Source organism: Nelumbo nucifera, chromosome 5 (assembly GCF_055504915.1).
Source record: "Nelumbo nucifera cultivar China Antique chromosome 5, China Antique-T2T, whole genome shotgun sequence".
NCBI classification, from domain to species: domain Eukaryota; kingdom Viridiplantae; phylum Streptophyta; class Magnoliopsida; order Proteales; family Nelumbonaceae; genus Nelumbo; species Nelumbo nucifera.
Window position 1 is genome coordinate 44,066,210 of NC_142653.1, and position 13,890 is coordinate 44,080,099.

Sequence of the window (13,890 nt, forward strand, 5' to 3'; positions counted from 1 at the left end):
AGAGATGTTCTCAATGCACGGACATGCATGTGAGGCACCCATTTGTGAGGAGCAGATCCTGCTTCCCATCACATTGGGAATGTTAATAGCATATCCCTTCTCACATGCACATCCACCGTGCATTGGGAACATTTCCCGTGAATAATAACTTATAAGGCCAGAAGATGTTCCCAATGCATGGTAGGATGTAGGGCTGCAAGTCGGGCCGGGTTAGGTCGGGTTGAGGCTAACCCCATCCCAACCCTAAGTTCTAAACCCCAACCCTAACCCTAACTAAATTCTTTCAACCCTAACCCAACCCAACCTTCTCCCCATCCTTTAAAACCTCATAGAATTTCTCGATTTTAGATCTTAACTCAACTTTCACTACATATATTAATCCTACGTTTCATTAGTATTTGCTTGTTGACATTATTTTTTTTGTTCTTTTAGTACAAAATTCAAAAAAAAAACAAGTGTTAGAAATGACTATAGTTTATTATGACTAACGATTTACGATAAATCTTTTTTGGGCGACAAACAACATAGAGGAGATGAAGAATAAAACTTAAAAAAAAAATAATGTTATTAAGGTTTTAGTCTTTCTAATTAAGATTAAGTGAAGTGATTATCTTAAAAGAAATACATGATATTTGGTGGGGGCTATACAAATATCATGTATCTAAATAAATCAATGTATGTTATATATTAAATATAACATATATTTATCTATGACATATACTATAGAGTTGGGTTCGGGTTGAATCGGGTTGACTAAGGGGTTAACCCTAACCCAACCCAAAATAAAGTCGAGTTCATGAATTCCAACCCTAACGCTAACCCAAACATCAACCTAACCCAACCTTCCGGCCAATCCGGCCCAAGTTGCTGCCTTAGCAATGGGATGTGCGTGTGAGGCGCCCTATGTGAGGAGCAGATCCTATCTCCATTGCAAGCTCGTCATTAGGCTCCACTCGAGATAACAAGGATCGTAGAACTGAACTGCTGTTACTTCGCAGTCACTGCCATGTCCAGCATAAGTCGACTCCTGCTCTCACTTTTCACACTCCTGATCTTCCTCTCCCTTTTCCCGCCAACAATTACATCTCAAAGCCAACCAGAGCAAGAAGACACACCCATCACCCGCTTCCAGCGCTACCTCCGAATCAAAACCGCTCATCCAAACCCAGACTACGCCTCCGCCGTCTCCTTCTTCACCTCAGAAGTCCATTCCATCGGTCTCAAAACCCTAACCCTAGAATTCTCCCCCGGGAAGCCCCTCCTCCTCGTAACCTGGCCGGGTTCTGACCCTTCTCTCCCTTCAATCCTCCTCAACTCTCACCTCGACAGCGTCCCCGCCGAGCCATCCAAATGGCTCCACCCGCCCTTCTCCGCCACCCGAACTTCCGACGGAAAAATCTACGCCAGGGGTTCTCAGGACGACAAGTGCATCGCAATTCAGTACCTCGAAGCAATCCGAAACCTCCGAATGAAGCGTAAGTTCCAGCCACTTCGCACAGTTCACATATCCTATGTCCCTGATGAGGAGATTGGTGGGTTTGATGGAGCTGCCAAGTTTGCGGCGTCCAAGGAGTTTCAGGATTTGAATATTGGGTTCATGTTGGATGAAGGTCAGGCGTCAACCACCGATGAATTTAGGGTTTTTTATGCTGACCGGTCGCCTTGGCACTTGATCATCAAGGCTGTTGGAATGCCCGGGCATGGGTCGAGGATGTATGACAATAGTGCGATGGAGAATTTGATGAAGAGTATGGAGACTATTTCTCGGTTTAGGGAGAATCAATTTGATTTGGTTAAGGCTAAAGTGGCTGCAAACTCGGAAGTTATCTCAGTGAATCCAGTGTATCTGAAAGCTGGAACTCCTTCTCCTACGGTTAGATAGTCGCAATTTGTTCTAGTTGCGCGCAATTGATTATTTTAGTCAAAATTATTCATTGTGAAGGAAAGCTAGGAATTGAAGAGCAATTATATGCAGGGTTTTGTAATGAATATGCAACCTTCGGAAGCAGAAGCGGGTCTCGATGTTCGTCTTCCACCTACTGCTGATCCAGATCTCTTAAGGAAGAGAATTGCTGATGAATGGGCACCAGCTACCAGGAACATGACATACCAGGTTAGAAATGGTTGTTCTTTTTCTATATTCACTGTAATATCTTAGGTTTATGTTCTTCGTCACGATATTAGAAAGAAACAGAACGGTTGTAGTCAATTTGGTTGAGATGTTACTAAAAGTGCATGAAATTAGAGCAAGTGCTGATCCACAAAGAAATAATAACAATTGTAGATTGTTATAAGGGGAACATTTTTCTGTTTTGACATAAGAGATTGTTGCGTTGTAGTACGGGGAGATTTGTGATTTGCTTTAACCATAACTAGTTCAATTATTGCCGGAGAGGACCTCGCCATGTTTTGAAAATTCTATTGATCCTCTTCCAATATCATTATCGTCATCATCCAGGCCTTATCCCTTTTCCCAAGTAATCCTCTTCCAATATATACTCCAAAATAATTCCATGGAACAGACATTTCCACTTGACTCTTCGTTACCCTCTGCACTGCAATATTGATCTTAAGGAAATTTGCACATACTAATGAACAACGAGTTTGATACCATGTAGGGTGGTGAAGTAGTTCTGAGTTTTGGACACAAATTGCAATGGATGACTCATTGTCTATAATCTATATTTCCCCTTCATGCAGGCACATCAACTGCTATGTGGCTGTGCACCAAGCATCTGGTCCCCCTTTTCCTTCATAGTATTTTGAAAGTGTTCTTTTCCTAATGAGCTACCTGGAAGCTTGAGCAAGAAGTTCTTGTCTTTGTAAAGATGGGTACCTTTAGGACTTCCTTGTGAAGGACAGCAATGGGAGTTTTATCCCTGTTGCATTAGAGTGAAGAATTAGAATGGTGAAAACATAATGGTCAGGTCAAAACTCAGACTTTTGACTATCTGTGTCCTCTTTCAAATTTCAACTTTTTTTTTTATTTCAATAAATAAACATAAGGTTCATGACCATGCAATTATTGAATGCTCCATGTAGTATTTCCTTGGCTAACTATTGAGTGCATGCTGCTTCTGAATTGATCCAAATGCGGGCCTGTCAATAGGCTAGCTCTGGCACTCTGGCCTCTGGCCCTGCTTAGGGTAGATCTGATCCCAAACCGATAAGATAAGCATGGATTCTGCCCCAACCCAGACCCTATAGTAATGGACCTAGAACTCCATACTTAATTGGGCAGATGAGGTATGACATGAACCTGATTATAACTGATTAATTAAACCTGCTAATTTTCTTGTTTTCATTTCTCAAAATATATTGTATGTCCTCTATAATACCAATCTTTTTTTATCAGCCTCTATTATACCAATCTTAGATATCTTATATAAAGTTATTACAGGTAAACCATGAAAAGCATATATAAACATTGGCGGCTGTAAAATGTATTATGTGCCCATGTTTCTTTATGAAAAGGGGCCTAAGGAATTACTTTGGAGATGGGAAAATCTATGATGCTGGAAAGATATGGTACTGGAAGAGTTTTGACCAATCAAAGCTCACGAATTTTGATAATATTTATGTGTGTGTGTGTATATATATATATATATATATATATTATTTGTGGGAGGAAAACTCAATAGCTGAGAAGTTCACTATTGTAATTTGAATTTTGAACCTTTTGTCCTTACAGAGAAGTTCTAAACTCAACACTGCACGCTGCAGCAATTGGTGTCACAACTTGGTTGGTCTTAGATAAGGTTCTTGGCTAAAGCTTAAATGTTTAGGCTTGGGTTAAGGAAATAGGCCACCTGAGCCGAATACTATTTAGTATGCGGTTTTTAGAACCAATGTATCTTGTGTGAGTACTTTTTTTTCTTTTTCTTTTTTGATAAATTTTTTCTTTTTTTTTTGTGTGGGGGGGGGGATAAACTCCAAAAACCCCCTGAACTATGGGGGTGTGTCATTTTACTACCTAAAGTATGAAAAGTTGCAAATGCCCCCTAACTCAATTTGGATTAGGCTAAAACTCATACCTGTTCTGGTCCAATTCGATTTGTAGGTTAAGTTTGGGAATAAGTTGACTGTTCAATTCCTAGGCCCTGGGCTTGTTTTGTCTAGGGGTGCAAGTTTAGTAGCCAATTCAAAAATTTTACACAACATTGAGCTCGGGCGCTTGGCTCTGGTTGGACCTAGTGTTTTAAAAGTGCAAGGGTCAATTTGTGCCTGAGGCGCAAGGTGCGTGCCTTTTTAAGCAAGGTGCAAAATTACAAAAAAAAATGTCAGGAAATTCAAAAAATAAAGTAAAAAAGTTTTAAAAAATGCAAAAAATAATATTAAACATAATGTTAATAAAAAATATAAACTTAAATTTTAAAATAAATGTTTTAAAAAACCTATTATCTAAATTTAAAATACATAAACATAACAGGTAAAGCGTATTCAAATGAAATTTTAAAAATAAAAGCAAACATATAAAGCATTTTCAAGCATGTAAAACCCACAATCTCTTTTTTTTTGCTTAATTGCGTTGCATCAAGTAGCTAATGTGATGTAAAACATTGCATTCTTGATTCTATGAGTCGCCTTTGTACCATGCCCCTTGAGGCAAGCCCGAACAAGTCTATATTAGGGTCTGAAATTCTTTTTTCTCATATAAAAATGATGATTTTATAACTTTCATTGCCTTTTAAGAAGATTTTTTATTGCAATGAATGAATGAACAACATTAGCAATTGCATGGATGGCTGAGATTAGTTTACTGATATTAGGAGACAATTGGCCTAGATCTTTGGGTTGAGTGGCATCTCATTTGGATGGACTGGATCAGTCAAAGTCTTGGTGCATCATTTGGATGGCTGGGATTTATTGACTAAGCTTGAGAGGTCATTTTGGTGGTCAAGACTCAAGGTAGTTGGCTTATTTGATACATCATTTTTGTTTGGGTTTTGATGCTTTAAATCTTGGTCCATTGTTTGGTTGGTCACTATTAATTAATTACGTTAGAAAACCACTCTTGAGTCTTGATAGGCTACATTTTTGTGTTGATTTGGTACATTTTTTTTTATCATCAAAGGAAACTTTTATTTGAAATTAGATTTAAGAAGTTTTACAACAATGTGTATGGAACAAGAAGTCCCACACGAATACATATTTCTGTCCCTTTTACAATGCAGCCCAAAACAATTGTTGCCTCAAAGCCCCTGGTTTAGCAAGATAATCAGTTAGCCCATTTGCACTTCTTCTAACCCATTTGAATTCTGCTTCTATCTCCCTTGCAACCTTTTCCACTTCCCTTATCACTTGTTTAAAGGTCCACGGAGTAGTTCTATTGTTATTAGCCCAAGAGATGATCACCTTGGAATCCCCTTCAACCTCAATTTGCCTCATTCCTAGTTGCTTGGCTATCTTCAATCCTTGTAGCAATGCCATTACCTCAGCTTTTAGAGAGTTGCCCATGCCAATAGGTCCAGAGAATAATGCTAATATCCTCCCTCCAAAATTTCTGATTACTCCCCCGATACCTGACAATCCCAGATTCCCAAATGAACTTCCATCAAAATTCAGTTTAATTCTGTTACCATTTGGAGGTTTCCATTCCAACCTTACTCTCTCTTTCACTCTTGAAGATTGTGCTACTTCTGTCCAAGATCTTATAATGTCTGTGACTGAGAACTCTTGGAATATATGCAAAGAATTTACCCAATGGGCTACTTTAACTTTGATTGTGTCGTCAATCACCTCCTCCGTGGTTCTACTCTTTTCTAAGAATATTCTGTTATTCCTTTCTTCCCATATCACCCAACAAATAGCTGCCTTTGTAGCTTTCCACATAACCTTCCCTCTTTTCTTTGATTGCCTCAAAAAGTCACGGTTAAAAAGACCTACCACATCTTGAGGGGAACTCCACCTACAACCAAAGAGAAGACAAAAAGAATCCCAAACATGATGCACAAAAGAACAAGATAAAAAAAGGTGTGTCAAGGTCTCACCGCTTTCCTTACAAAGGGAACACATGTGAAGAGAAAGGCAAGCAAAAGGCCTTCTTTTCTGCAGCATATCACACGTATTAACCTTACCAAGGAAAATTTCCCAACAAAAGGCTTGAATTTTTGGGGGGGTAAGCTTACTCCAAATTTCTTTTACAAGGAAGTCCCCAACCGGGTTGCTAGGTGAGGCAAGGACATTAAAGAAAGAGGAACAAGAGAAGAGGCCATATGTAGAGCTTTTCCAAATTCTTGAATCTTCCAAGGATGGGTCCAAAAGGACTTGGATGTTGGTACATCATTTGAATGGCTGAGATTAATGCACTGGTCTTAAAGAGACCATTTTGATGGTTTGATCTTTGGGTTAATTTGATATGTCGTTTACATGGCCTGTATTTTTTTTTAAATTCGAGTAGTTTGGTATATCATTTATCATTTCCATACCCTAGATTACTGTGGGCCATTGCAAATTACGTGGATTTTCAAGATTACTTGATCCGTCTTGAGGAACGAGTTTAAAATTGTATTCACCACAAAAAAGAAACTTTGAAATTGTCCTCTAATGACAAGGGCACATTTGGGATTTTAGAAATGTTTAACAATGCAGTTATGCACATGATGTGCATATCAACTCCTTTGATGGATGATGATGAAGGGGTCACTTGTCATGATATGAAAGTACGAGGGGCTAAATGCCACAGAAAAAGGGTAAATTACAGACTGCCACCATCTACTTAGGGAGTGGTGACACTTAGCCCCTCAAACTTTGTTTTGCAACAAATACCCTTTTGAACTTTTGATTTCTGCACTTTGCTCCCTATTCCTTTAACAGGGTTGATGGTGGTAAAGTTACAAAATTTCCCATTTAAGATTCAGCAGGCCACGAGCAAAAGCTATCAAAATGATGATAATGGGCATGCTAAAGCACAATTTATCTTTTTGGTTGGGTTACTGTGTATAACGAAAATGTATCATTTGCTTGACTACAAACTTTAAATACCTGCTAAAATAAAATACCAAATACAAAGGAAGAAAAAGGTGCTTTTTACACATTTGGAATTTTCTGTGGTGCGATATAACATCTTTGGTGGCCTAGGTGATGCATGCTTTTGTTCATGTTCTCAATAAGCTCATTCCTAGGCGGATTAATTTGCAGATAATCAGGGTTCTAGTCTTTAAAACTTTTCTATTTGGGCATCTTTCCATGGGGATATTTCTTCTCATATACACATAAACATGTGATCAAGAGCCTAGTGTGTGGTGGGAATTGGAATTCTTAATTGTCGAATAGCTTTCCCCATTTCTTTCTAAATCTTGATAATCATTTAGGGTTTTTCATGTTGCAGATTAGTGAGAAAGGACCCATAAGAGACTACATGGGCCGCCCTCTAATGACATTAACTAATGAATCCAACCCATGGTGGTCTGTTTTTAAGCAAGCTATAATTGCAGCTGGAGGAAAACTTTCTAGACCAGAAATTTTGGCTTCGACAACTGATGCAAGATACATGAGACAGATGGGAATACCTACTCTCGGGTTCTCCCCAATGATAAATACTCCGATCTTACTTCATGAGCACAATGAGGTTTGACAATTTTACCAATATATTTTTCCTTTTTGATGATTCAATTAGTGTTATTTTTTTCGGCGCTTCCAGTTCCCATGTAACTTTATTTTATTTCTAACCATTCACTGTTACCAACTTTTCATGCAGTACCTGAAAGATTCTGTATTTCTGAAAGGAATTGAGGTATATGAATCCATAATCAGTTCTTTAAGTTCTTTTAAAGGAGGTTCAGTTGAGGCCTCAACTCAGGTTCAGTGATTGGTATGTAAACTGAAATCCTTGTTGTGGTGAGTGTAACTGTACTGCACCTTAAACCATCTGTAATTTGCCTGTGCCTCTATTGCTAATATGGATGAATTACCTATCAATTAGTGAATAATAAAATTAGCAGCATATAGTTCTTCAGGCATGCTTAAAATTTCATTGTTCTTTTTATACAAGTTCTATCGAAAAATGAAAAATGGTCTTCGGGTGCATCTTCACTGCAAAGCTGTCAAGGCGATGCCTAGGCAACAATGCACCCTTGGAGGCTCACCTCGTCTAATCATCAAGTAGTTTTGTACTTCTTATTATAAAATACTTTATTCTTTATATTTTGAGATTATAGTTATAAAGTAGATATTTTTAAACTAAAATATTCATTTTGTGTGTTTATATACTAATTTCTTTTTATTATTTTCTTATTTGTTGGGATTTAATCAACACAAACATTGCTAAATGCTGTATTGAACCTCAACAACTAAAACCTAAACCAATAAGTAATGTAGAACTTAAAATTTTGTCTAATCAATACGTTTTCTTCTTTTTCTACTTTTCTTCCATATTTTCATGTCTTCTACTTTTTCCTTTCTTCTTTTACCGTAACAAAAACAAGGGTTCAGTAGACCTGGCAAAAGGTTGACCCATCCCGTGAACCCGACCCAACCCAACACAAAAAAGGGATTAGGGTCTCATATTTAGCTACCTGAATCCGAGACCAACCCGACCTGACCCAGGAAAAGAATGGGTTGGGTTGGGTCATGGGTCAACTCGATAACCCGATTGTTAGGTCTAATTGGGACTATTTATGCATTGTTAGAAGTTTCCACTCTTTAATTTTTACTATTTAGTCTATACTCTTTATTGTTTACTTTTTGAATTGTTAAATGTTCAAGTTTTTAATTTTATATTTGGAATTTAAGGTTAATTCCTTTAATTTTGGCATTTTTCATGTATCTTTTCTTTATTTTTAAATTTCAATTATTTTTTGGGATGACCTGAATTGACTCATGGGTCAACCCTAACCGGAACATTTAGGGTTGTCTAGCATTTGACAGCCCAACCTGAAATTCAACCCGACTTGAAATCAACCCGAAGTGTCTTGACCTAACCCGAACCCGACCCATCCAATCCAATTGCCAGGTCTAGGGTTCAGCCCCTATACTTTTTCAATTTTCTTTTTTCTTCTTTTTCTACTCATGAATATGTTGATTCTCTATACTTAAGCATGAATTCTAACTTTTCTTATGAAAATTATGAATAATTATTAAGGAAATATGGTTATGGTACCTAGGAAACTACTCTAGGATCTATTTTTATTACTTAAAAATATTCATCGCTTGGCATCTAGGTGACAAGGCCCCCCCCCGCGGAGTCGCCTAGCCTCGCCTTGGCGCCTTGAAAACTATGCTTCATTGCTCGTTTGGTTGAGAGGTAGGGGTGAGCAAATAGTTTATTTGGTTAAAAACTGAACTGAATAAACCGAAATTTTAAATGAAAAATCGAACCAAAACCAAAATATTGAAAAACTGAAACCGAAACTTTCGGTTCGGTTTTCAGTTATTTTGGTTAAAACTGAATTTCAACACTATATATATTTTAGGGTAAAATACAAAAAACCTTGAAGTTTCTGACAATCATAAAAACCTCCCCTATAGTTTCATTTTAGCAAAAACCTCCTCTTTATTTTTGAAAAATTCAACAAATACCTCTCTTCCGTCAATGACCAAGACAAAAAACGTTAAAGAGATGACTTTTTTTCAAAATACCTATTTTACCCTTTTATGAATTAATGTGCATCTATTTTTACTAAAATAGCTTCGAACACTATTCATCTTCTTCCTCACCATGCATAGCGACAGAAGACTGTTCGCTGTCTCATGGGCATTCCTGATACATGATGCAATCATCCTCCTCACCCTCATCAGCATCTCTTTTGTTCCTATATAGAATAACCCAGATGCTAAAAACCAGGAAAACAAAAAAGAAAGCTCCAGGACTGGATCCTAAAATGATTGTTGTCCGGGTTGTTTTCGTTTTTGATGGGGATTTCTGCACCTTAATGAAGGCAGATGCACTATAATTAGTGATTTTCTTATTGTTGGCCATGAGGGAGAAGACTTGGGCTGGTAAAGAGCAATTCCCTTTGAAGCATTTTCATAATACTGAAAGAAAGCAGTTTCGCAGGAACAGGACTGTTTGCAACTCTCCATACTTGTATCTGTAATATCTGGATAGTAAGCAGCATTAGTGAAGTAACGTCCTCTAGAAAACTGTGAAATTGAGAAGATTGACAAGACAGAGGAGTAATTTCACAACACCCCTGATCTGGTTCCCTATCATCTAATGGCATAAAATAGCTTGTTTCCCCATCAGTTCCTTGTGGACAAGTACACAGCCCATTTGAGCAAATACTGTAATTCCCACAGATCGCGAGTTAACCACACTCGCGATAATCCATGGTTTCTGTAAGCACATCTTTCCATCTGGACGGAACCACAGGAACGAGTCTGAAGGAGAATTTCCCGTTATCATTTCATTTGTCTTCTTTGAGTACAAAGTAATACTTCTTTCAGGATCATCACATAGCTTAGTTTGCCAGCCAGCGAGTATTTGAAATAGACCTACGGAGGATCCGACTCGATGAAAGCAAACACACCTTCACTAGTAACAGAGAGTGAAAACAAACCTCGACTCCAATCCGTCAGTGAGGCCCTTGCTGTGAGTCTCTGCTCAGGAACCAAGGTGTCTGTTGGGTGATCAAAAGACTGCCACACGGTTCGGTTGTTTCTGTCGAAGAGCACGAGATTTCCTGTCTCGGTCAAGTTCATGCCGGCGACGGACTTCCCAACTCTGTTGGTTGACCAAACCAAACTACCATCAAAGTCTCACAAGATCAAATCTCCATCTGCAGTGAGGTTCAAAGTTGCATTGGCTCTAACAGGGTTGTTACCGTTGGCAGACTAGATTACTTTAGTGAAGTCTATCCCATCCATGGTAGACACGTTGGTGATCGGGACAATGAAGACAATGAACAATGTTCTGCTGTTGTGCATCGTGGGGAAGAAGATGAACAGTGTTCGAGGCTGTTTTAGTAAAAATAGATGCACATCAATTCGTAAAAGGGTAAAATAGGTATTTTAAAAAATGATCATCTCTTTAACATTTTTCGTCTTGGGAAAGGAGGTATTTGTTAAATTTTTCAAAAATAGAGAGGAGGTTTTTGTATTTTACCCTATACTTTAATATATATTGTAATGTATATTTTAATATATAATATATATTATATATTAAAAAATGTATATTATACATGTATATAATAAATTATATACTTTAATACATAATATATATATATATATTATAGATAATAAAGTTTGACTAAATTGATTTTTTCGGTTAACCAAATTTCTAAAACTGAAAACCGAAACCAAAATCTTACAAAACCAAAAAAACCGAACTGAAATGACCAAAACTTGAAAAAAACCGAAACCAAAATTTTAGGTTCGGTTTTTCAATTTTAACTGAATAATGCTCACCCTTATTGAGAGGTATTGGGTACTCTTTTTTCCTTGTGGTGAAAAATGGCAAGGGATCTAGAGTGTTCGTTTTCGAAGCCCAATTTACGAACACTAAAGCGGGAACCCGAGATACTATGCTAATTACTCATGACAGCTACCAAAAATGGTGATTTAAGTAGCACACTCACACTAAATATCCTGTAGTTTAATCGATTCCGGATCTCTTGCCCACGAGAATTCTGCTCACACTTACCCATAATACACTACACCTCGTGAATTGGGAACATCTCCCCTGCATGATACTATGCAGAGGATGAGATGTTCTCCGTGTATGGCTGAGATAAACGTGGGCAGAATTCTCGTGGGTAGGAGATTCGGACTCAGTTTTATGCTGTATGATCTATGGTTTGTTTTAGCTACTATCCTGTTTTTCCTAAACAAATGTTAGGCCTACTTGCATAGGCTGGAAGATCTATCCCCTCTTTTTTGCGATCTCTGGTGCTCTAGGCATTTGCATCTCTGACATCCAACAAAAATTCATGTTACTGAACAACTATGAAGTAGTTCAGTGCAGAAGTTTAAAGCAAGGATGGTTTGGACAACCTCCATTGAAGGATTTGTGAAAGACTGAAACTATACTTCGATGGGAACAGTTAAGGCGGCCCAGGTCCATCTAGAATAGGAGGGGTTATAACAGACAAGGAAATTTAAGAGCACTCTTTTCAGGACTAATGGGGAATAGAGACTCTTTAAAAGTGCCCACATTGCAAAAGAGACGGTTTGGAGAATTTGGTGATAGAAGGGGGTTCCAAAGTGGTGATGGATTGGCTAAAAGAACCAGATTCAATGATTTGGTGTTATAGAAATAAAATGAAGAAATTCAAATGGTTAACAGAACAGATGAATGTAACTATACAATGGGTGGAAAGGGAGGCCAATGTTTTTGCTGATTCTCTAGCTAAGCAAGGGCTAACTAGGGACCAGTTGTACTTGGTCCATTTGTAATTTTAGTTTTGTTTCTTTGTTAAAGAGTGAGGCAACACCTCGCGCCTCACATTGGGGTGCTTGTAGCAAACTTACATCCTTTGCTTCTAATGAAATTTAATGAATCTTATCTATCAAAAAAACACTATGAAGTATCAATATCTATTGTAGGTGGTTGTCTGGATGTCGTGTATCCTGAGCAGCTGACCTGCAAACTTGGAGTACGAAAGCTCAATTACCAAGTTAACGCAACGGGAGACAAACTTAAATCATCAGCCACAGGATATAGGATTGGAGCTTTAGCTTACTAGAAGCCATTTCTGATTAACAGCATATTTGTATTCAACAGCACTCCAGCAAATTAGCAAACATGTGTACATCTTTGAGTGCATCTTATTGAGAGTTGGCTTGTTGACCAGGAATTGAGATGGTTCCTTTTGCTTTGGATGTGCAATAAAATTCAAAGCTGTTCTGCTTTGGAAACTGAAGTAACAGCTTTGTTGGGAGAGGCTGAAGTTTGCCCTGGAGGTTGGGCTACACTCAATTTCAGTCGAGAGTTCCTCTTGTTGTGGTTAAAGCTCTATGGAGGTTGATGAGACTCCATGATGAATTAGAAATCTCAATTCCGGTTGTAGAGCTATCTTGAGAAAAATTTCCCGTGCTCATTTTTACATATCAATAGATCAGAAAATAGGTTTGCTCACCTAAGAGTATAAACATGGATTATAACTTGCATTTGTGAATGAATTCGCTTGTTCTGGCTTTAATTGACAGTTAAGATGCTAGTTAATAGGAGTTAATTAGAGAACCAAAGAAAATTTTAAAATTTAAAACTAAGTTAATATACCACATTGTGGTGATCATGGGCTCGAGTTTTGGGGTTATGTTGTTATATTATATTATATCATCATTCATCATCATCATCTAAGCGTTGTACCAACTATATGGGGTTAGTTACATGAATCCCTTCTTGCCATTTCATTATGCTTAAGGCCATATCCATCATTACATTATGGGTGCTTAAATCAGTTTTTATTATAAAAATTACTTTCACCCAAGCCCTTTTCTATTTGCCCTAGCTCTTCTAGCCCCTTTAACTTGTACCTGTTCCTGATCACTTTTCTAACAGTGTTGTGGATTGTATTGTATGCACATGATCCAACTATCTCAATTTAATTTCTCTCATTTTATCCTCTAATCCCCTCCTTCCTAACTTTATCACCCATTGGTCTAAGTATTTACATTTTTGTTACACTTGCTTTTTGGATATATTGTTTGTTAACTACCCAACACTAATTTCCATACAACATGCTTAGCCTTACAAATGTTTTACAGAATTTTGCTTTTAGCCAATGTGACATTTTCCAATCATGTAAGACTTTATATTCACCCCTCCATTTTGCCCATTCCACTAATTCTATGGGTGAATCATCCTCAATCTCTTTTTTATTATGGATATTGAACCAAGGTAACAAAAGAGGTCTCTTGCTCTCCAATCCTAAGTATACCTTGATTTGTACTCCTATTATTATTAAATTAAAAAATATATGTTGTTAATAAGACCTGAAACTGAAAAGG

The 13,890-nt window shown here is 37.7% G+C and overlaps 1 protein-coding gene across 1 annotated transcript; it reads left to right on the plus strand.

The window, feature by feature from the left end:
• Positions 1 to 946: 946 nt before the first annotated feature.
• LOC104608485 (Peptidase M20/M25/M40 family protein) lies at positions 947 to 7,961 on the plus strand. The gene is made up of 4 exons (XM_010274497.3): positions 947 to 1,873; positions 1,976 to 2,113; positions 7,331 to 7,570; positions 7,700 to 7,961. The coding sequence occupies exons 1-4, from the start codon at positions 1,007 to 1,009 to the stop codon at positions 7,808 to 7,810; spliced, it is 1,356 nt and encodes a 451-aa protein (XP_010272799.1). The 5' UTR covers positions 947 to 1,006; the 3' UTR covers positions 7,811 to 7,961.
• Positions 7,962 to 13,890: the final 5,929 nt, after the last annotated feature.